The sequence below is a fragment of the Dermacentor variabilis genome, chromosome 4 (genome assembly GCF_050947875.1).
Source record: "Dermacentor variabilis isolate Ectoservices chromosome 4, ASM5094787v1, whole genome shotgun sequence".
NCBI lineage: Eukaryota > Metazoa > Arthropoda > Arachnida > Ixodida > Ixodidae > Dermacentor > Dermacentor variabilis.
In genome coordinates, this window is record NC_134571.1 from 63,301,647 (window position 1) to 63,325,483 (window position 23,837).

General features: G+C 47.2%; 1 protein-coding gene across 4 annotated transcripts in view; it reads left to right on the forward strand.

The window, feature by feature from the left end:
* Positions 1-23,837, forward strand: part of LOC142579287 (proton-coupled zinc antiporter SLC30A1-like) — a 69,575-nt gene that overhangs the window by 7,364 nt on the left and 38,374 nt on the right. The window contains exon 1 of one of the 4 annotated variants that reach the window (XM_075689334.1): positions 14,641-15,056. The exons of 1 other annotated variant lie outside the window; for it this stretch is intronic. Coding sequence is in view for 2 of the 3 variants with exons in the window: in XM_075689335.1 (XP_075545450.1) it covers positions 19,849-19,911 (63 nt within the window). In the remaining variant the exon portion in view is untranslated. Of the gene's footprint in view, positions 1-14,640; positions 15,057-19,708; positions 19,912-23,837 lie in introns of those variants that run through there. 2 more of the 4 variants (XM_075689335.1, XM_075689332.1) reach the window with 2 other exon arrangements.

Here is a 23,837-nt window from a genome sequence, read left to right on the forward strand (position 1 = left end):
CGTTCGTTCGTTCGTTCGTTCGTTCGTTCGCTCGTTCGCTCGCTCGCTCTATTCGCTTACATTGACCATCATCGTTCACAGTTAATGTGAATAATGCTCTTGAGAAAACATATTAAAACTAAAGGAATTAGTATTTTTATATGTAATTATCGATGGCGGCGAAAAATCGCGTTGGGTGTTCGTAAAACGCTGCAGGCGTCTCAACGCACTGACCGTTTGCAGTGGCATGCACCCGTGGCTTTAATGGTTATAGGAACAAACTCTCATGCTGGGGCCCTCTGTCCGAATCCCGCTGTCGGACAATTGCATTTTTGTTTTTTCATTAAAGACAGAGTCTTCCTTAGTAACTTTGCCACCACTTCTCCGTATCAGGTATATTTCAAACCCCTTTCGTGGGGCCGATCCTGGAGCCAGTGCGGAGCCACACTATTAGATTATATTACATCATTTTCACGTTTGGGTCTTGATATTGTTTCGCACTTTCAATATTTTATGGTCTGATAAGACTTAAGATAAAAGGCACGCGCTCTCCGTGTGATGTTTCATGACATATCTGTTTGTGGGTTGCCGTTTTCACAATTCTGAGGAATAACTTGGTCAAGGATGTAAGAACTGGTATGAGCAACTTTAGTGGCAGAATATTGTAGAAATATTACCCGCACATGCAGCTTGTCATATAGCATGGTGTGGCATGTAGTATACATATGCCTAAATATATGCGGAGTCTCACGACGACGGCGAAAATTTGATGGTATACGTAGTGTCCATATAATTGCTATCGCAATAATAATAATAATAATAATAATAATAATAATAATAATAATAATAATAAATGATCTGCGCGTTACTAAAACTTTGTACTATGCCGACGAGCTCCCATTGCGGAAAAATGATTTCAGAGGCAGGTTGTTCTCCGCTTCCTGGGCTATCAAAACCCAGAATCACGTGATAGGATAACCGTCATCCCCAAAGAAATTGCTAACAAGTTAAGAATAACCCCTATCCCAAGAAACATGCACCCCATACACAACAAGGAACGCAGGAGAAGCAGGGTCCAAAGACTCCAAGGCTCCCTCCTCCAAACACAAGGGGTAGTGTACACCGATGCGGCAGAATACCCAGAAGGGCATTATGCTGCAGTAGTAGTGAGCGACAAAGGCGAGCTAGTCTCTAGCTGTAGCGTACGACACTCTTCACCAGATGAGGCAGAGATGGCGGCGATTGCCCTGGCAATCACACACCCATCAACTAGAATAGTCATCACCGATTCTAAAACTGCAATCAAAGCCTATGACAAAGGTAAGGTTTCCAAAGAGGCCGGCAAAATTCTGCAAGCAGGCAAGGAGAACGTACCTAACGACTTAATTAGGATAATATGGGCACCCGCTCATAGTGGACTCACAGGGAACGAGATCGCCAATGAGGTCGCCCGAGGACTCACACACCGGGCCCCAGCGCAGGCAGATTACTTCCTGTCCAAAAAGCGAGAGTTAACCACATACAGAGAAATTCTAGAACACTACAGAATGGGGAGGAGAACTCTGCCTCCCCCCCATAGATCTCTCACAAAGCCGGAAGAGGTAATATGGCGAAAACTGCAGACAGGTACCTTCCCAAACCCGTATATTCTGCACAAATGGCATCCTGAGGTGCACTCTCCAAAATGTAAAAACTGTGAAGGCACAGCAACGCTAAATCACATGCTTTGGGCTTGCCCAGCACTAAACGGCCTACATGGAAACAGAGAGTCATGGGAATCCTCCCTCCATAGCCAGGAAGAGCAAGCCCAAAAACAGGCCATCCGTCAAGCCCAGGCCGCCGCCGGAAGCCAACTGATTCCGGCCGACGTCTAGGGGGGAGGTAGACGGTGATAGGGAGAGCTGCGTCTCACCCGATCACCCATACTCTCTGACGGGTGTAAATAAAGTGCTATCTCTCTCTCTCTCTCTCCGCTTGCGGGAGTCACGACTTCAAATAGCTTCGTATATTTCATTACACATAGCTGCACATTTTGCTTTTATGTTCTGCATCACGAACTCTATCTATATGAAAATGGAGCTCAACAACAAATTTGAGCTACCCAATGCTCTTAAGTGTTCACTTGATAAGTGTTAAATATATCGGGTGTAAACACAAAGCTGCATCGCTCGGGAAAACAAGGAGAAAACAGAAATAAAGACAAGGACGGCATTGTTTCGAATGTATACAAGTTGCTTCGTATGTGACGCACACTGTTGGTACTGAGTATCTGCACGCAATAGACCTGTCACTGACGCACTAGCTCCGTTCCGTGTTTTTTGACGTATAGAGCGCTTGCATTAGCAAGAGTGCATGGGCACTCCAGCTTTTTACGGCCTACCTCATGCTTCTTGTGACAACGCCTTGCTGTCGCGAAAGTTGGCGTACACACACACACACACACACACACACACACAAACACACACACACACACACACACACACACACACACACACACACACACACACACACACACACACACACACACACACACACACACACACACACACACACACACACACACACACACACACACACACACACACACACACACACACACACACACACACACACACACACAAAAAAAAAAAAAAAAACTGCAGCCCTGTATTATGGCTACAGGAAGAGCGAGAAAAAGTAGCGATAAGAGTAAATCATCAACAAGATAGTAAGACAATGACAGCAAAGAAAAAATAATAATACAGGTAAGGCGTCTGAAAGCTGGCTTATAGGAAAGCAACAAAGAGTACCAAAGAGTTTAAATGTTTAAAAGTGGACGAAGAAACAACTTGCCGCAGGTGGAGAAAGGCGGAAGTCCCCCCATCCAGTAAACACATACTTGAGATTCTAGGGCAACACCCAAAAGGGAGTCACTCGACACACTCGACGACCACATTTCCGCAGCGGTAGCCAGGTGGCTCGTCCGGGCATGAGCACCCACGAATGCGACACAGAAAGGAAACATTGAGCCAGAGACAACTGCAGGACAGGTCCTATTCTTAGCTGCCCGGGCATGTTTGCTGGCCGGAAAGGACGACTTCATTTCTAATATGGTGCGGTTCAAACCTTACGTTTCTTGGATTCAAGACCCAGAAAGTGCCGATGACGTCATTGTGCGATGTCCCAGATTTTCTAGCACATTCGCTTACTATAAAACTTGTTTTTCTTTTCCGCAAGAAACATTCCAAGAGATGACAGCTAATCTTACTTTTTGCGAATGCAATGTGGAGTCGTCAGTCAACCGCCCATCTCGAGTGACTTTTTTTTTTTTGAGCAGGCCGGTGCTTTTCGTATAAGTGGTAAAAATGTGACGCAATACCGGTGTACCAGCATCCACAGCCCAAAACAGCGGCGCTGTGGTTCTTTTACGTAAATGCGCCCTTGCCTCTCACTCTTGTTCAGTAGTTTAACGTATGCTATGCGTTTAGGAAACTCCCGCCTGCGTAAGCGATGTCGCAGGCGGAACGGCGTACTTGCACAAGCCACCGCGCGCCGTCGGAGAAAGGCAGGGAAAGACGTGCGACGGGGCCTCTGAAGCAACGGTGTCCCTTCCACGCGCTGAGCCGTAAAGGCAGATTGAGCGAATGCGTCGCGCTCCGCACTTGTCGCGAGTCGCATATGGCACGAGCGCCCCAGGTTTGTGTCACGCGGTGGCGGGAAGGAAGATAAAGTACAAACTTACAAGTACGCTAGGTGATATGTAATTCAGCTTTGATTGATGAGAGAGGAAGAGAAAGCCCTTTACTGAAAAGGCAGAGAGGTTTCCCGGCGTAGAAATGTTCGCCTGCATGCTACTCTGCCAGGTAAGGAGAGAACAAAGAAAAATGCCTTAGAAAGGACGGGGGCAGAAGAGGGCAAAAATAATAATAACATCATTTGATATCTTCGTTTCGTTTTTGAGTCCCAATTGTCCGAATATATGAGTCGTCTTGACTTCACCGCCGGCTTTTTGTACGATGTAATAGTCCGAATAATATCTAGAGCTTTGAGAGGAAGCCATTTGATTGAGGGCAATCAAACAAGAAGCCGAGTGCTTCACGTCGCATTGAAGGAGAGTGCCAGGGACTTAATGTGGCAAAGCAGACTCAAAAGGCCTTGGCAGATGGTTGCGTGGTTGATTGAACGCGTTTCTTTACTGCTACAGCAGCGTATACTCGCGTAGTTGAACATAAGTTTCACATCAGCCGGGAAGTGGTGGTGTTCCCAAAACAAAGCCCGTGAGACCTGGTAGGGGTGGCTGCGTTATAGCCCAGAGCCTAAGGGAGTATACTGACATATATTTTCGAAGTTGTAGACATTTTATACCACGTGTTTCCCGCAATGCAAAATGATGACACTTAGCAAGTATGAATGTTTGGAAACACTTGTCAGATATTTTAATATGATATTTAAGTTGATCTCGAAATAGAGGACCTGAATTCGCGGATATTATCGTGTCGTAGTGACTTCAAGGGAAGTTTACCGACGTCATGTTGCAATAAAGCTATAGGTATAATGACGTTGCTTGCACAAAAAAAATGTTGCAAAGAGCGCCATTCGTCCGGCTGCGTTCCCATGTAGCAGTCGCAGTGATCACAGAAAAAGGGGGGGGGGGCAGCCAGTGCATAATGACGTCATGACGCATCCACCTCCTGGGCACGAGAAACCGAAACTGGGTTGTAGAAACAAGTGTGATATAATATTGTTTATGGCGTTCTGCCGCTTGCCACTTTTTTTGGGGTGGTTTAGAAGGCTTAAACCTTCATTTAACGCTAAATAAGGAGAAGCAATAAATTTCTTGTCGGTAATTCTTTGACTATAACACTGCTCCCATTACGTTTGGTTTTGTTACGTCTTGGTGGTAGGAAACATGTCGGCGCTATTCCGGTCGCATTGTCATTGCAAGCAGGCTAACCGCCGCAGCTACCTAACGCTGGCAACGCCCGTGGGGACATTCGAGAATGCGAAAAATTGTGCAATATGGCGGCTTGGTGAGTTAGCGGAAGAGGCGTGATGTGACGTCTTTAACATCGCGTCAGCATCGTGTCAGTGAGAGAGAAGGGAAAAGCAAAGCGATCGAACCAGTGGTAAACCGAAAGGGGAGGCAAGAAAAATCAGGTTATTGGGCTGGTTGATCATAGTATCTTTCTTTTTATTTCGGTAAAGGCATGCCATAAGACGCAATGTCTTTTGGGTGCCTTATATTCTTGCGGCACTATTCATCTAAAGAAGCGTCGATGAATAAGACGCTCTTGATCTTGCGCGCGCTCTCGACCACGTGGTTCAGCGCTTGATCGCCTTGTAAATACATGGTAAATGCGTTTTCCTAGTCTGCCTGCCTACACGTGACGTCTTTGTGGAGGTGCTGGGCGTCTGACGCAAGACGGAGCCCCGCAGTGGTCTCCAAGTCGCCACTCTAGGCATGCCTACCGGTGGTGAAACTGCGTCAGCGGCGGCCGCCATGCCAGCCATCATCCTGGTTCCACCCCGTGATCCTGGGACATCTTCCGGCGCTGATGGTGAAGACTAGATTCGACTCTGTGAGTGTGTAGGCGCACATTACATTTGGGAGCCGACCTTGATGCTGGCGAGCGTCATATATATCTAAAAGGAACTGCGAAGGCCTGGTTCTACACAGCGAAGAACATCGCTCACAGGCCTGGGAGCGTTTGTAAGACGAAACTTCGCAAGTTGTTTCGCCAACCTGCAGGCTGCCAGCTTGGCGCCAAGAAAAAAACTTTCCTCGCGCGTGCGGACTTTCTACAGAGTACCAGAACATCCTGAATGTACCTGACGTACATTCAGGATGTTCAGGCCTTTTCCCATGAGTTGACGCCAAGATGACAGAAGTCGATAAGGTCGCGCACGTACTGAAAGAGATCGCGGATGATGAGTTTAACCTGATCGTGTTTAAAGACTCTTCGACAATCAGCAAAATTGTTACTGAATGCCGACGCTTCGAAGATGCTAAAAGTCAACAAGACGCTGGCCAAAAATATAATCGAGCCATCATGCATCCCTTAGGCATCTCCTGTGGTTCTTGATTAAAAGAAAAATGACAGCCGGAGATTTCGCGTGGACTACCGGCAACTTAAAGATATGATCAAAAAAGATGTGTATCCGCTCCCACGCATCGACGACGCCCAGGATTGCCTTCATGGCGCCAAGTATTTTTCTTCAATCGACCTTTGGTCAGGGTACTGGCAGATCGCCGTTGATGACGTGGACTGTGAGATGATCGCTTTTATTACCTCTGAAGGCCTTTATGAGTTTAAAGCCGTGTCCTTCGGCTTATGCAACGTCCATGCCGCTTTCGAACGCATGATGGACACCCTCTTATAATGTTTTAAATGGTCTACTTGCCTGTACTATCGTGATGACGTCGATGAATTTTCACCGACATTTGAAACGCATCTCGACCGACTTTCCTCTATCCTTTCTGTGCCCCGTTAACTAACTTCCATCCTTAAGTCTACATAAGGGTATGAACCGGTGTATAGCTCACACCCTTGCACTCTTTTTGTGTGTAAAGGTGTGAGTTACAGACTAATTTACGCCATTATGCCCTTTTAAGGGGCAAATTAGTTAACAGTGTGCTTCTCAAAGCCGGCATGCAACTTAATTGATCCAAGTGCCACTTCGGAGGTCAGCAACTTACAATGCTCGGTCATCTCGTCGACTCAACCGGTGTTCGCTCCGACCCTGAGGAAGTTCGAGCCGTGCAGGAGTTCCCCGTTCCGACTCGCACAAAGGAAGTTCGTAGCTTTCTGGGACTGTGCTCTGACTTCCGTCGTTTTGTCAACATTTTCGCGGAAATCACACGCGCTCTCACAAACTTACTGAAGAAAGGCGTCTTTGTCTTTTTGGGGTGCTGCACAGGCTGCGACTTTCTCTACCGTCATCACGTCGCTTACTGCACCACCTGTCCTGGCTCATTTCGACATCTCCGCTCCAACGGAACTGCACGCCAGTGCCAGCGACCACAGAATCGGCACTGTTTCGGTTCAGCATCGGAATGGGCATGCCCGTGTTATCGCCTATGCCAGGCGTCTCGTTTCCTCAACTGAACAGAACGACTACATCACGGAACGGGAGTGTCTTGCTCTCGTTTGAGCGGTAGGCAAACTCCGCCCCTACTTATATGGCCAGCATTTCACCGTCATTACCGATCACCACGCACTTTGCCGGTTGTTGTCCCTTAAGGATCCCGCTGGGCATCTTGGTCGCTGTGCACTGCGGGCTCCAAGAATACACCTACTCCGTTTCTTATAAGTCTGGCCGATTGCACCGGAACGCTATTTGTTCTGCAATCCCGTGGATCTGCCTGAAGCCTCCGATTACGCGCCTGCATGTGTACTCTCGCTCTCCGCTTGATGCCACATCCGTGATGAACAGCGCCGTGATCCCATGTTACGTGAGCTTATTCAGAAGCTGGATTCCGCAGCACCCAATCCGTCCCTTCGCCTCTTCGTTCTTGAAGATGGCACAATATCGCCGCAACCTCCACCCGGACGGACGCGAACTGCTGCTTGTCGCTCCTATGCATCTGCGCCTGATAGTTCTCAGCCAGCTCCATGACGTGCGCCCTGACTTCATGGTCACCTCGAAGTTTCCCGGACCTACGACCGCGTTCGGCGTCACTTCCTTTGACCCGGTCTTTACCACTCCGTTCGTCGCTACGTCGCTGCATGTAAACCGTGCCAACGCCGAAAGAAACCACCTATGGTCCCTGCTGGCCTCCTTCGGCCTCTTGATGTCCCATCTGGCCCATTCTTCCGAGTTGGTCTTGACCTCCTCATTCTCGGCATCCTATGCTCCAAGGCCTGTGCTGTGCATGAATTGAACAGGTGTTTTGGTGGTTACATGTGTTGTCGCGTATATCCGAAGCTAGATGTGGCACAGCAGTGAAGGCCGTCCTGCAGAAGGAGTCCGGAGCGTTGCACTAGTATAAGGCGGGACTGGACAAGTACATATTTATTGGCCGAGTATCTGCTTACATTACTTGTGCATATTTAATGGCGAGCATCTGCTTACATTCCTTGAAAGAGTAGTTTCGACGTCTTGCACCTGGTGAAACGTGCAGTTCCAATTAAGTACATGTCACCATAGAGCTTTCTACATAATTACTTGGACTTATATAAACACGCTGCTAGGACGAGGAGGAAGAGGATGTAGGTCAAGGAAGAAGAAGAGAAGAAAGAGGCTGCAGGCGGAATACTAGTCTGTTTATTCGAATATATTCTTTTCTTTTTAATTTTAATTTCAGTTCCTCATCTTCAAATAAGAATTCTCTCAAGCTACCCCCTGCCGTCCGATTCTTGGCGTATTTCCTTTAGTGGGAACGAGTCAGAAAAGAGGATCATCATCATCATCATCATGCGCTGATAATCGTGGATCACGATGTTTAATTCCCGACCACTACCAGTATTTTAGGTTCCGAAGCTTTCGTTCTTATACAGAGTGATTACAATTTCGGACTTTTGAACACATACGGGTAGAATGACGTCGCAAGTATCTTGTATCCCGTGTGAACTTGAGCACGTAAACTTAACGAATACTCGCCGTGATGACTCAGTAGTTATATGACGTCTGCTAGTGAGCAAGTGGTCGCGGGTCGGATTCCCTGTGGCAGCGCTCGCATTTCAGTGGCAGCGGAATGCAGGACGCCGGCGTATATCGATCAAGGGATGCACTCTAAATAACTCCGGGCGATCGAAATTAATATCGAGAGTTTCACTACGTCTATCAAGTTACCGTGTTGCTTTGGTGCATTAGGGCCAATTAGTCAGGCTTTAAAGAAAAAAAATATGGGGCCATTTCACTACGCAGTACTCAGTGCTGTCAAAATCAGTTACCACATTAATGATATCGGTTCACCTCGCTTCCTACCAAACTTTGTCTACTACAACTTTTTTGCTTAGATAATCTCATTTTGTTTAGCCATCATACTTTTGCGAAACGACCGTGACGCGTTAAAAAGCAAATATTCCATAATGAGCTTCACCTTATGTCCTCCTTCCATTTAGTAGTGAGTGCTCCGAACCATCCTGGATCAAAATACGTCCTATACTGGTTGGCTATACGCATAATACCAAACGAACTATTCTGAGATTGGTGCTGCTACTGAGCGTTATAAATTAATCATGAAGGTCCAGCTCCAACTGCCTGTGCTTTACACTTTGATCGTAAGTGCCTTTCTTTTTTTTTTCACACAGGAGATTCACAGTGTGTTACCGCCTGAATCTTCTACACCTTTTGGCACTCTCTCCCGACATCACGAGGTTGTTGTAGCGTATGTCTGACACTATCAGATACCGAAAGCACGGTGTAGAAGAACTTGTTTTTAATCGTTACTTGTCGTTGTCATATTCTGCATTGCACGAGTCGTGACTAGCGACTGCACAAGGAAAGCCGCATGGTACCCCAGTAGCGACTGTGCCGCTTATTTCAAGGGACGAAGTCGCTGTCCATCATCTTGTTCTCGCGTGCGCGCGCTGACGTGTTCCCATAGCGTCGGTGCACCGCGGAGCGAGCGGAAAGCGGAAGAGAGACCTGCGGCCCGCGAGCACGGCAGGTGTTCGGTTTGCACGCGCGTGTGTACTTACAACGGGCCAGCGACCTTCCTCGTCTGCGCGCGGAGCAAAACATATCGGCGAACGCCACGCTTAGTGCCGGCACAAGGCGACTAATTCACCATCCGCGTGAGTCTCTTGCCTGTGCGTAAAACTCTCCGGAGTGGGTGTTTCTTGGCGAAGCTGTTAAGGGGAGTTCCACAACGGTCTTCGCTCTGCGGCGGCTCGGTCTGTATCAACTGTCAATCAAAGAGCAGCCGGCAAAGCACCCTGCGTCCAGGTCATTGGTGAGAAAGCGCTGCAGCTTATATACAGACCGGAATTTGAAGCGCTCGTAAGTGTCAGATCGATATTTTGTTCGGGAGTAGTGCGAGGTGAACTGTCAGAACGGCCGAGCGCGCGCTTGCCGCCTGTCTTCCGTTGTCGTGCCTTTCTTCGTCAGCTCTCTCATTCATCAGACCCGCAGTTTATGCGCGGGATATACCGATAGGCTTTCTTTTGTAAGCGTAAGAGCACAAGCAAAGATGCACGAACTCTAAGAAGTACCCCATTAGTTGACGACTAAATGCCCGTTCTTGGCCGTAGTTCAGATGAAATGAAGCAATAAAGGAGGTGCCATCGCTTGACCCAACGTTACTTTCTCGAAACAGGTAATGGGTAGCGTTATCTTGTATAGCGGACTTTTTCAAAAAAGAAAAATTGTGGCTGAGACGTAGCCAAGATGCATCTAGAACTGGGGCCTAACATCATTTCTATAGCTCAGCTGAGCTACAGATGGCTCACTCGGCGAAAGCCATGACCTTCACCCATCACGTTTCAGGCATGCGCATTGGTATATAGCTGCGTTTACAGTGTAGGAAAAATGCAGTTACTTATTCGTCCTGTCTAAAGAAACCGCGTACCCTACACCTGACGCGACGTCACCGTCTCGTAATGTCACACTGAGTGCCTAAATCTAAGCTATATGTAAAAAAAAGTTGGAAATAATGAAAATTTAACACGTGTTCGGAAAGTATAATCAAAGTTGATAGTTGGTATGGGTTATTTTCTTTTTTGTCTAATGGTGCCATGAAAAGTAAATGATGACGGGAAAAGTACACACTTATAAAGTACACACTTATGTCCTTTTCTGGAGCTTGTGTCCACCGTGTTCACTTCTTCCCGTCCTCGTTCACTTTATGCGATGTCACTACACAGAAGTGTTCGTAAGTTTCGCGTTGCCCTTCATGGTTAGCACCATGACTTCTTTTTAGCAGGAAAAGAATAAATCAATCAATCGAACATTAGATCTTGATAATGACGACCGACAACGTTTAAAGTTCGAAAACTGTCCTTATAATGGAGCTTTGACTTACACTTACTTTTGTACTTGGACGCTGTTGTTTGAAATTACGGCATCCCTCATTAGAAGAGTCGTACAACGGTACACGTGCGACACGCCTATTCTGATCACGTGGCGTTATATAAGACGCAGCAATATATTTGTTACACACATGCACTTTTGTACTGCTCTCCCATCGATCGCGCGGCCGGAAATTAAACACAGATACGTCATGCTTTACAGCAGTACATGAAGAGGAACAAAGCGCACCTGGCAATGAGAAGTCGTGAAAGAAGCACCGAACACGCGTCATCATGCTCAGAAGCAGATGTTGTGACGACTGCGCCCTCTGTGGCGGTTATCAGTAACCAGTACCAGTAATCTCGATATCGGTAAGCAGTTAGATGGCGAAACTATACCGTGTGTCCCGGATAACGTTAGCCAAGCTGTTCAAATAAAGGTTACAAAAACCCGGTGCAAGATATAATTGCAAGACATACGGTGTTTGGTCGTCAGAAGTCTGACGACCGGACCCCGCAGGTCTTAAAATCGTATTTTGTACCATGTTCTTTAATTTATTTTTCGTTGAGGAGCTTGGCTAACGTTATGTGGGACACCCTATATTACTGAGTGACAGCAACGTGTTACGGGCATTTTCTGCAACACAGTAGACTCCCTCACGAGGGCGATTCAGTAGTGTGTACGGCGTGACCTTGAAATGTTGCCAAAAGCAACTTTGCTGCTCGCAGTTGGGAAGCCAGAGAGATCGCGTGCCAGGAGGCGTAAGAAAAGTTAAACGAACCATAAGACACAGAACAGCTTGATAAGACTACTGCCAACATCGTGAGCTTCAGAATAACAGTTTGTTTCTATAAATACGTGCCGCTTTTCCAGCTACCACTATATGTTTATATTATGTATACACACTTTGTGTGTGTGTGTGTGTGTGTGTGTGTGTGTGTGTGTGTGTGTGTGTGTGTGTGTGTGTGTGTGTGTGTGTGTGTGTGTGTGTGTGTGTGTGTGTGTGTGTGTGTGTGTGTGCGCCCGCGCGCGCGGTTCGTTTTCCGGTAATTCAAAATGGATGTTATTTCCTCGCCGAAACCATACAGAGTTGACATCCAAAACTTCGCAAAAACAAGCATAGCGAAAATCGCATGCTGTGCGTCTGTTCCTTTTAATGCCGCTGATACTATTGTGCTGTATTACAACGCATGTAAAGTGAGGCGGGACCGAAATTCGGAAAAGTGAGCAGCGTTTCTTTTAGAGAGAAATTTAAAAAAAAATTAAACTTTACATTAGCGTTCGAAAAAAAAAATTCTTTAAATGTCGAATCGAATGACTTTCTTTTTTTTTCTTTTGCCTCGGGAAGCAGTGTGAAAGGGCATAAGGAGGTCAGCAAAGCTTATTTGTGCTCAGTATGTATCTAATCCTGTTTTTAAAAAAGCCAATCCAACTGCACAAGTTTGTACCTAACCGAATATGGCCGCATTGTTTGCCAGCATAAGTTAATCGTAAGAGCTACGCAAAAAAAAAAAAAAAATCATAATGTTCGTAGATTCATGTGGAGGTTTATTATACAGATAGGCTTACATTGACTGTCGGTGTCATTCAGAACAGGAACCCCGTAAAAGATCGGAATGGAGCATATGATATTAGCGAACAAAGGAACATATTTCCGCATTAGGAAAGACAACACTACCTCGCTATTCGAGATAACACATTATCGAAGAACCTAGGAACGATTCACCCTTTAATGGATGACAGGAAGTTATTCCTTATGGCTTTCTGCGTGGCGTGCTTTCTCAGTAATAGGTCCCGCTAAGTGGTAACGATGCGTCCTGTACCTGTATCAAAATAAATAAATAAAAAGTACGTTGCAAGAATCGCCGAGTATTTTTAGGCTAATCTAACAGCATCATATTTGAAGAGGCCATTATACCAGTATCATAAGAAGCCAACAAACACTGACACCAGAGATAACATAGGGGAAATTACTCGCGCTTAATAAGTGAAATAATGAAAGGATAAATTAATGGAAATGAAAGTGGATGAAAAAAACAACAACTTGCCGCAGGTGGGAAACGATCCCACAGCCTTCGTATTACGCGTGCGATGCTCTACCAATTGATATGATGACTAATATAATATAATATATAATATAATGATATGATATGACTAATAAATATAGGGCCCCTCGGTTATCCCCCTTTCTTCTCATTATACCGGTAGTCACTCGCATAAATCATTCTCCTCCAAGTGTGCATATAGACGATAGTTGCGCGCAGATATAGCGCTTTATTAGGCATTGACGAATATTTGAAAAGCTGTCAAATTCTCATATCGAATAGGAATAGAATATAGCAAATGCTGTTCCATTTCTGTGGGAAATATAAATGGACATCTGATTTTTTGAAATTAAAGCGCTGTTTCTAATTTCTGTCCGGATCCGTTGCCTGCCTTCGCGCGCATCCTGTGACTACACAGCGGCTCGCGCTTTTCTGACTTCACGCGATACCCGATACGCGTGGCAGGAAACACCGAGTGCTTCGTTTACAGTTCACTGCTTCCATTATTCTCTAAAGAGCACGGCAGACATTCTATCCGTCTCTCTGCAAGTGCTTTGTTCCCGGGTCCTTCTCTGCGCTTTCGCCATCGATACAGTTGCGCTTCATGCGATGCAAGTACGAGACTTCAGCTGAAATCACCCAGCAACCTTACATAATTTCTCTCAGCTATCTCGCAGTGTGAAGCTGTCAGCGATATTTGCACGTACTTTCATGCAGAGATGTTGTAGAAATCTTGCGGATGCAAGAGGACTTGGCACATTCGGAAGCGTTCTTCGGTGTCCATGTACATTTAACCATTGCGCACCGTGTGTGAAGGGTCCAGTGTTCTCCGAGAGTGCTAAGCTTTCTTCCGACAGACGCGACGCACTCGTTCGATATGTATATACAGTCGAGTGCAAAAGTCTCGAGACCACCGCATCGGCAAAAAATTCAATTTCTTCCAGCACAGCCGACGTGAAATTGTATCAATGCATGACGCTGGTCAAACAGGCGCACGTAGGCAGTATACCACTTGATTTCAGCCATTATGCCTATGGGCTGCAAAGAAAAAATAGTTTAGCGGCACCTCTGGTCCTTTAACTTTTGCACTTGACTGTGCGTATGCTCAGGCGCACGCTTTAGTACGGTGAATACCAACAGACCAACGTTTGGCATGCGCAACTTTTCTTCAGCTTTCTTTCTTTCTCGTGGCCCAACCACTGGCTGTGTTATCTTTGGCGATGTACGAAACTGTCATCAATGCTACTTACTGGTCGTTCGTCGGCCAAGCTTAAGTTTCCTCTTCTGCAGTTAGTATAGTTGCTTATTGCTCTAAAAACTAAACTTGGGTTTGTACATGCCAAAACCACAATCTTGAGTACGAAGCACGCTGCATAGTGGGAGACTCCGGATTATTTTCTGACCTGCCGGGGTTTCTTAATGTACACTACATCTAAGTCGCATTTCGCCTCCACCGAAATGCGGGCACCGCGGCCGGGGATCAAACCCGCGGCGACCTCGAGCTTGACCGCACAGCGCCATAGACACTAAGCTATCGCGGCGGGTTCATTCGTCGTTCTTATACAAATCCACTTTGTTTACGTCGTTATGCTTACGAACCTATTTATTGAGCTTATTAGCGTTACCCTCCTTAGTCACTCAGTTTGCTTCGTTTACTTCGTTTTACTTCCACACGAAAGACGCCGCAAACACAAGACCAGCAACGTCATCGTTCACGCTCGCCGCCGGGAATCCGAACTGACTCGCCCTGTTATCAGCTGGGCTTCACCGCGAGATGAGCAGGCTGGCGTGCTACGCTAATGCTTATCGACGTCCCCATCTTGTCCGTTCGGCACTTCGGCGATAAGCGACGCGGAGTCGTCGATGTTGTCGCGTCCTCTTCAGCGGCGGCGGCGGATGCGCTTAACAGCCGATCTCACTCAATTGTCACGCGCGCTGTCGGAACGTGTGCAGACGGTTTTGTCGGCAGGCGGGTCGCGTACCGCCACGTTGTATGCAGTTGGATTCCTAAACGCTTACGCGAATTTCGCCAACCAAGGAGAACGAACCCTGTCACCGCGCCGGGCATGGCGGGAAGAAAGCAGAAGCTCTGAACAATAGGCAAGTGGTGCTCGCTCTTTTGCCCTTCTCGCCATGGGCTAGAATTCATAAAGTTTTTCGTTCTAAGTTCTTACCATTGGCTGCCCCAACATCACGATTGACTGGCGTCTGTTCTTAAAGCAGTCTTAGCGTAAGAACATTTTTTGAGAGTGCGAACATTTGTAGTGCGTTCTCGACCGTCGGCTTCTCGTGCATAAGAGGTGGCGCGCGTGGCGTATAATATAAAAACAGGCGCCGCTGTTGTTCGAAACAGATGTTTGCAGTATTGTCATATGCCTCACAGAAAACAGATAAACGTCGTTCGGGGGGTGATCCGTCCTTTATAGAGCATTGGCCATCAGCCCTGACCTTTAAGAGTACGCATTCCATAAGGCATGACAGACTTCCAAACGCTAGAGAAAAAAATAGAAAGAAAGAATGAAAGAAAGAAAGGAAGGAAGAAAGAAAGAAACGAACACGAGAAAGCAAGCATAGAGAGGGCAGTCGACACTGGACACATGTCCCACTGTCGAATACAAAATTTTGTTCACAATCATAGCACAATCGCAGGAGAACTTGCACAAGCAAGTGTTATGTTCAGATATGTTAAACGTTTGTAGGGTCCACACTTTGAAATCGTGCCGTCAAACGTTAGCGACGCCCGGTTATGAGTGTCGCCATGAGGGGCCCGAAAATTTCGAGAGTGAATCCCGTTTCGTGCCCATATACCTGTGTATGTTGGAGCTATGTGGCTGAAAGGCACACAGCACGGAATGGAAGCGCTGAAGGAGTGGAGGGAGGGGGAGAGATTTTATTCCCTTGACAAAGTGACTGAAGAATAGATCCATATATGACCTGTAACAAATTTGTCTATTCTTATTTCTGCAGCGTCTTGTTCAATACACCACATTATTCTTATTTTGCAACGCCCTCCCTGCTTGGAATTTGTGTCCCACCGTATATTATAAATAAATAAATAAATAAATAAATAAATAAATAAATAAATCCCCGTGTACTTAGATTTAGGTGCACGTTAAAGAACCCCAGGTGGTCGAAATTTCCGGAGTCCTCCACTACGGCGTGCCTCATAATTAGAAAGTGGTTTTGGCACGTAAAACCCTATAATTTAATTTTTAAATAAATAAATAAATTGACAGTTGCGCCATCGGTCAGGAACAAACGCGATCGCATCGATGTGTCGTTGCCTTTCGCCTGCTAAAGTGTGCTCCAAATGACAAATGACAAAAAAGGCTTAATTAGAGATTGTTGAATTCACACGTGCATGTCTTTGTCTTTGTCAATTTTGTTGTTTTTATGGTGTTTATCTTTATATATTTATTTATTGTGTGTGTGTGTTCAAAAATGGTTCTTTGTAGTTTTGCAGTGAACACGTGACGCGAGAACGGGCAGACACTCCGTGCATTTGGAAACATGAGACTCACAACGAGTTCCGCGACTTTTATGAATGAATTAAGGGCTTTGACTAACGCGGGATAAATGCCGTTCTCTCTTACGACTTCGGCGCTACGGAAATTTCTGCGACAGGCGCTGCGACATGTTGTGTAGTCGGGCATTGCATGCACCTGAAGGATTAGAGCACCGACGTGGAAAGTTCCGGAATAGTGCATTTATAGCTGCGAGGGAGAAAAAGAAATGGATAGATGCCCGTTTCTACCTCCGCGAGTTTCATTAATTTATTTTTATGGTACTGGGATTAAAGATTGGCAAGTTCTCCTTTCTGTACTGGAAACGTTGGATAGGCGGCTATTCCACAGCACTTGATTGTCATATGAGCAGCTAGAAGTAGGGCAAAGTACAGGGGAAAAAAAAGTTATGAAACCCAATTTCGGTCAATGACCCACGGTCAGCGTTCTCCTGATGCCGTCAAAGTGTGTGGATCGGGTACAGAAAAAGAGCGTTGCACTTTGGCGAAAGCCTGCACCGAGGAGAACAGGATAATAATAATAATATTTGGGGTTTTACGTGCCAAAACCACTTTCTGATTATGAGGCACGCCGTAGTGGAGGACTCCGGAAATTTTGACCACCTGGGGTTCTTTAACGTGCACCTATATCTAAGGACACGGGTGTTTTCGCATTTCGCCCCCATCGAAATGCAGCCGCCGTGGCCGGGATTCGATCCCGCAACCTCGTGCTCAGCAGCCCAACACCATAGCCACTGAGCCACCACGGCGGGTGAGGAGAACAGGAATCAGACGTGTTTGACCACGTCCCTTCGCATTTCTTGGGATATACTTTTCATTACGGGTAAATAATTTCCCGTTGTCCTATGAAACACACGGAGCACTTCCATCTGCCGACGTAACCTTCAGGCACGGCAAAGAACAATCAAGACATGACAACCATTTTCGTCTAACTTGAGCCTGTGTGTTATTGAAAAAAAAAATGAGCAGAAATGTGCACCTTTTTATATACCGCGTGTCCCAGCTAACTTTAGCCATGCTGTTGAACGAAAAAATAACTATTAAAAAAAAACATGGCGCAAGATGCAATTATAAGACCTACAGTGTTCGGTCGTCGAACACTGTAGGTCTTAAAATTGTATCCTGCACCGTGTTTTTTTTTTAAATATGTTTCTCTTCGTTGAACATCTTGGCTAACATTAGCTGACACCCTTTATAGTAGGTTGTATTTGAATGTGCGCACGGCGACTCGAGGAGCCTCGGACCACGCCGGCTGGCCACGCCTTGGTCGCAATTACATACATGACACGTGCCAAGCAGTCTACGTGGTCTGGCACGTGCGCCTCCCCCCTCCCCCACTTCCGTCTCCCGTTGCTATTAAAAAAAAAAAAGAAATTACAACACGTCAACTGCTGGCTCTGCTATCGAGGATTGCTTAAATACGTACTTCGCAATACAGTGTGCCGCCCGCCGCCGCCGTACAAAGCTCACGCTCGTTTGTTGTCGCGGTATTTGCTGTTTGGCTCTCGTCAGCTGCTGAAGTGCTTCGTTTAGAAAAAAGAAACAGGAAGTAGAGGTAAGAATAGCGCCATGTTCTGAATGTGCAAATCACAGTCGGCGCCTGACTCCATGCTCTATCTTTCAAATCCCGAAATAATTCCACTGGCTTCTATTCCAACGAAACATTAATGCAGACAAAAAAGACCCCCCCAGAAATATTTAGATGTCGTCCGTCATAAATGCGTGAGTGACACACAAAATTGGTGTCCCTGGCCCGAGGACGACAACTGACAACAACGATGAGGTCAGAGTAGACTATGGAGCTATTACGAACAACAACGCCCATGACGGCATGACCGCTAACATGTCACGGACCTGTGGGATCAAATTCTGAACGGTCCAAATGGGCTTTACTGCAAACTTCTGACCAAGGGAATACGATGACGGCAAACATGACGATGATTCTACAATCCCTGCGATGGCCGGGCCTCAAAAGCTGATCGATTCCTTATTCGGTGCTGGAGACGTCTTCACGGCCACACGTCTAGAATACTGCTCCAAATTATATTCGTGATGCCATAAAATGACCGCCTAACACACTATACAGACGCGGGCAACACGCACAAGTACAGCAAGGACACGCATGTACAGTAAGAAGCATCTATAGAGCGTCTGTTTGAGGCCAGCGTCGAGGATGAAGGAAAATAGCGCCTTCTTTATTTGCGTGCAAAGCAGTTGCAGCGCTACTCCGAAGTCCAGGAATAGGTGGATGAACTTAACAGCAACATACTTCATTTGCGTTTCCACGTCAGAACCAGGCCAATTCCTCCTCGACGATACGTCTCAGAGTTTTTAAGGCAACAGAAAATATCAGTGTGAAGAGCAGACTCGATCGACTCCCTCTGGCGTTTCTCAAAGCTGGCATATTCGCTCAGCCGTCCAGCCCAGTCATCGCGCCCTTTCATTCTTCAACGTCTCCGCAGCGGTGTTGCAAGCTGACGACACTTTCTGACTCGGGAGCTGCTGTAGCAACCCGTTTGCCCAACTACTCCATAGGGACAGCTGAAGCGTATGCGAGATGTCTAGTTAAAACGCTTCATGCAAAAAAATAAAAATAAGAAGAACCCGTATGAGTCGCAACGTTACCCTACACGTATAGTTCAGAACACTTTGGCGAAACGATATCGAAGCTGCCAAACACAACCGATACGGGTGAAGTCATATAAGCGCGCGGTTGGCGCAGGCCTCCATCGTTGCACTGGAACCAACCAGGAAGTCGTATCGTTCCCCAGTATATCACGGGGCAAGCTTGACGCTCTCGGCTCCCCGGCGGGCGCGTTTCGTCCAGCACGCCTTCTTCGTCACCACTGCGCGCCCACCCGCGGCCGTCACTGAAAGTCCATCCTTCAGCGCAACCGACCACCGCGATGTCGCAAGTTTAACGACTCTTCCAGACTCGCAGTCGCCTCCGTGCGGTAGAACGTCCAACGATTCCGCCGCCCGTTCTCAACGCACAGCTTTCAGTCAAACTGGCATGCGGACACGTGGGGAGCACAACCCCGCGCCTTCGTCACACGCACACACGCTCGCACGCCCGCGGACGCCGCAGGGTTCTACGACTCCCTGTTTTCGCCTCCGAAGCGCGAGCCCGCTGCTATTTTGGGCCTCCCCAGTTTTTGGCTCCAGGGCCTGCTCCCTCCATTTAGCGAATCTCGACTTCACTCTTCTCGCGCGCCTCTGCTAGCTGAGCGAAACGCCGCTCTGTGTGCGCGCTCATGCTGCGATCGCGTAGCGTGTATTGGATTTGTAGATCCCTGGGCAGCACCCGAGCCCGTTGCACGGCATCGCTATTTCTGTTTATCGCTTCGCCGCGGGTGTGTATGCACGAGTATGTCGATGACAGCCGGTGCGATGGATGATGGCCCCGCGGCAGCCGCGCCACAGGCTACTACCGTGCGTATCGCTTGTTTTCTTTTCTCCGAAGCTGCGCTCTAAGAACACCTGGTGTGCTCGCAACTTCTACCGGAGGAGTGAGTTGTAGTACCGCATTTGACCCCACTATAAGCGGTTCTCGTACGCGCTCCCAGTAGAGTGCGTTCACACTGGTCCGTTTGCACGTGCTTCGTCGGAAAAGTGCACACTCTCCCAAGTTTAGTTAAATGGCACCGACAATTCTGCTCGCACCAAAAAGTTGCAAGCGCTCCGTTGATTTCTTTTTAAGTGTGTCGTTCCTGTATGCTGATTATTTGACTGTGTTGGCTCTCTGAACCTTTTTTTTTTTTTGTCTATGGCAAATATTCTTTATATCTTGCCTCATGAACTTCGTCCCTGTCTTGCAATAAGTGAAGAGGTCGCGGTACATTAGAACTATCTGCTTTCTAAGCGAACTACTTCCACCTTCTTGCCTCGCTTTCACTGGCAATACGTTTTGCACGACGAACAAGCGATATGCTTGGGCAAAGAGAGCACGTGGTCACCTGCACGTTATAGCTGACGTAAATTCAAGTTATACGTACATTCTAGGAAACTGTGGTCCAGTTACTGCATAATTGCACTGGCAGCAGTGCAGTTCGCTCTTGATCGCCGTTGTTTAGCGCGATGTTTGACGAGCATGCGGTTATCGCCTTTAAAAAATCTGCAGGTGTCTTTAGCTATCGCCTAAGAGACGCGACGGCGAAATCCTTGTAAAGCCTACTGTAATTCACCTTAATCCACCCTAATTCACGTTAATCTAGCTTAATCCACCCTAGTCAACCGTAATCCACCTTAATACTCCGTCATCCATCTTAATGCATCGTAATCGACCTTAATTAATCTTAATCCTCCTTAATACGCCATAATGCACTGTCATCCGTCATAATCTACCTTAACCCACCCTAATCCTCTTTAATCCGCTTTCATCCATCTTAAGCCACCTTAATCCTCCGTAATAACCTTTATCCTCCATAAACCAATCACTAATCTATAATTAATTTTGCTAATCGTTAATCGTATCTAATACACGGTTGGACATGCCTTCCTTGGCTGACGTGATATTTTCTGTACCTCACAACGCGACCTTGAAACATACAGATCTAAGGCTTTCGCCTCAAAATAAATGTCGAATGAAATTTCATTGATGTCCTTCAATATTCGTTTACATTGCAGTGCGTTTCAGTGAAGGAAGACAAAATTTGGAGGACGCTTAAGCTTCGCCTTTAAGAGGGGAACGCGGTAGATTTCAAAGATCCCTCGACTGCTTGTCACGTTTACCGGCAACCGCAGCTTTCTTGCGGACGCGCGGTGCCGAGCGCGATGGTGTTGTTGCAAGGAAACGAGCGGGCCGGGCCGGGCACGGGAAAGGGGTTATGTGTTTGAGTTGAGTTCCAGCGTAACATAACTATGTTTCCTGGTATGTTCAAATTAAACTCCGACGCTATCATGTCTGCATAAGTTGTGTTTAGGTCGTAGCTTACGATTTTTTTTTTTTACGTATTTTACTTTGAAGAACTCAATTAGTTCAGTAACGCATCCGCGCCGCGCGGTGGGCCTGCGTGGTTGTGGTTCAGAACGATGTTGTTTTTCGCCAAGCGACGTCCGACGCCGGCATCGGATCTTTTGCGACACTGGGCCCATAGCGCTGTCGCGTTAAAAAGGAAATTTGTTGAGGCAGTCTCGCATAATCCCCCGCCGTTGCCCGAACACGTGTAGCACGGAAGCGGAACCTGCTTCGACAAACGTCGGCCCGCGTGTTTTGTCATTTCAGATAAAACATGCATGGACGCTCTGTATATTTGCGCACGCCTTTCTTTGTTTTTAAGTTCGTAATGATTGGTGCCACTAATTGGTTTCTCCATTATGTTCAATACCGATTCCACCTTCCCAAACGGAACTCGCTGGTTTCTGCACATCCTGTTTTCGATGGTACAAAACGGATTTTCACACTTGCGTGAGTGTATAAGCTGTCGGTGACGATCGTCGACACTGTCCATGATGCCGTTTTCGAGTCTTTTGGTTCGTTCCACCAGGTTCTATGTGATTTATACACCTGCAACGCAGTTTTCTGGACACATATATAGTGTATATACCGCAGTCCGGAGCAGGTCTGTGAGTCTGTGGGTTTCAGTTTATCAATAGAAGCAAGAACGTTTTATTAATCTGTTTGCACGCTGTTTGTAAGATTGTTTCGTTAGACATTGCGCACCGCGGCTATCCAGTCCGCACTTGGGAAGCCCGCGCATGTGCTCGATTGCCTCAGCCGCTTTAATGACGCATAGACAATTTTTTAAAAAATGAGATAAATCAAAGTGTGTATTAATTACTATAATCGCTGTCGCTGTAACCTTTCAGTGTAGCTGTCATGTGTGGGTCGTGGGAATGTACCTTCTATGGCACAGGTTGAGTGAGTTTGAAAACACATGCCATGCGTTTATTGCGCGCATGTACATGTCCGCACGAGTGTATTAGAGATATGGTCTTAAGGAAATAAGCTCCGGAATAAGCACAGTCCCGGGAAGCTTGGCCCATCGGGAAAAAAAAAATATGGCCTTAGAGAAATGTGCCTTAACGACGACATAAAAAAATGAAAAAAATAATGAAATGAAAAATATGGTTCCGCAACAAGCGAGTAAGCCTTCGCTGTCAGCACTGCGGACAATAAAACTCGCTTCAAAACCGAGCGAAAGACTAACCAATAAACGCACGGCGGGCGCTCGTACACTAGTCGCTTCGCCTTCTGTGTTCTTTTGGCCCCCTGCGTCGCGGCTCTGTGATCTGTGTGGCAGTTGGCAACGGGTGCCGCCAAGGCTAGATGACTTACGTTGTAGTCAGAATAGAAAAAAAAAAAAAGGCGCAGCAGGTAACGCAAGCAGAAGGGACACGTCAGAAGAGAGCAAGCGACATCGCAGCTCGGTGCCGTCTGTGTGCCCGCGATGCGTAACAGGCTTAATTAACGACCCCTGAAACACTGTACATTCTTGGGAATTTGATTAAGTCTCCGTGCCGCCTAAAGGTACGATCGGTCAAACTGAGTGCATAGTGCTACCGAAGGACGCATGCTCGCTTCCAAGTGTTTAAGAAAAAGAAAACATGGAAGAATTCATTTTACGATGAATGCCGACGTTAATGCGATTAGCGTTCAAGTAATGTAACGACGTACCGTATTGCTGAACGCACCTTTATTTACAATAATTAGCGATCGCTCCGAGATTTAGTTTCGGGTTGGCGGACGCCACAAAGGAAGCTCAGCTTCCTTTGTGGCGTTCAGCAATCTCGCGTTCGCTGCGATCTCCCCCGCGATCTCGCGTTCGCTGTCACGAACCGATCGCTGTCACGTTCTGTGATCGCGTTCGCTGTCACGAACCGATGTCACGAACCGAAACCGATCTCGGTTTCCCCGCGATCTCGCGTTCGCTGTCACGAACGCGAGATCGCGGGGAAAGAGACAGCCCTGCCTCGTCGGGGAAGTAAAACAACGCTTCCAATGGAAAGTTTCTACGAAACTCGAGACGCCAAGAGCACGAGATTGAGGGCTGCTCCGCAGCCGGAAGAAATATTCGGTCACCCGCACGCCCCCCGTCGGAGCTCCTCAGCAGTGAAGCCACTGATTATCGGAGCAACGACAGAATTGTTGTCACATGCACCTTGTTTAAAACAAGCCAGAGAACGTGCTTCTGAAAAAAAAAAAAAACCTCCTGAGAGCCATACAGAGGAAAGCAGAGAACTTCGCCGCCGTCTGATGTAACTTGGAGTCCGCCCAGAGAAAAGCGGCGTCTCGATCCCGTCGAGCCCTCGGAACGTTCCCGACACAGCGGGAGACCGCGCAAGTGTCTTCGCTGCCTTTCGTTCCGACCGGGTGACCTGAACCGACGTACCCACCGCAAGAGGCGCCGTGGCAAGGG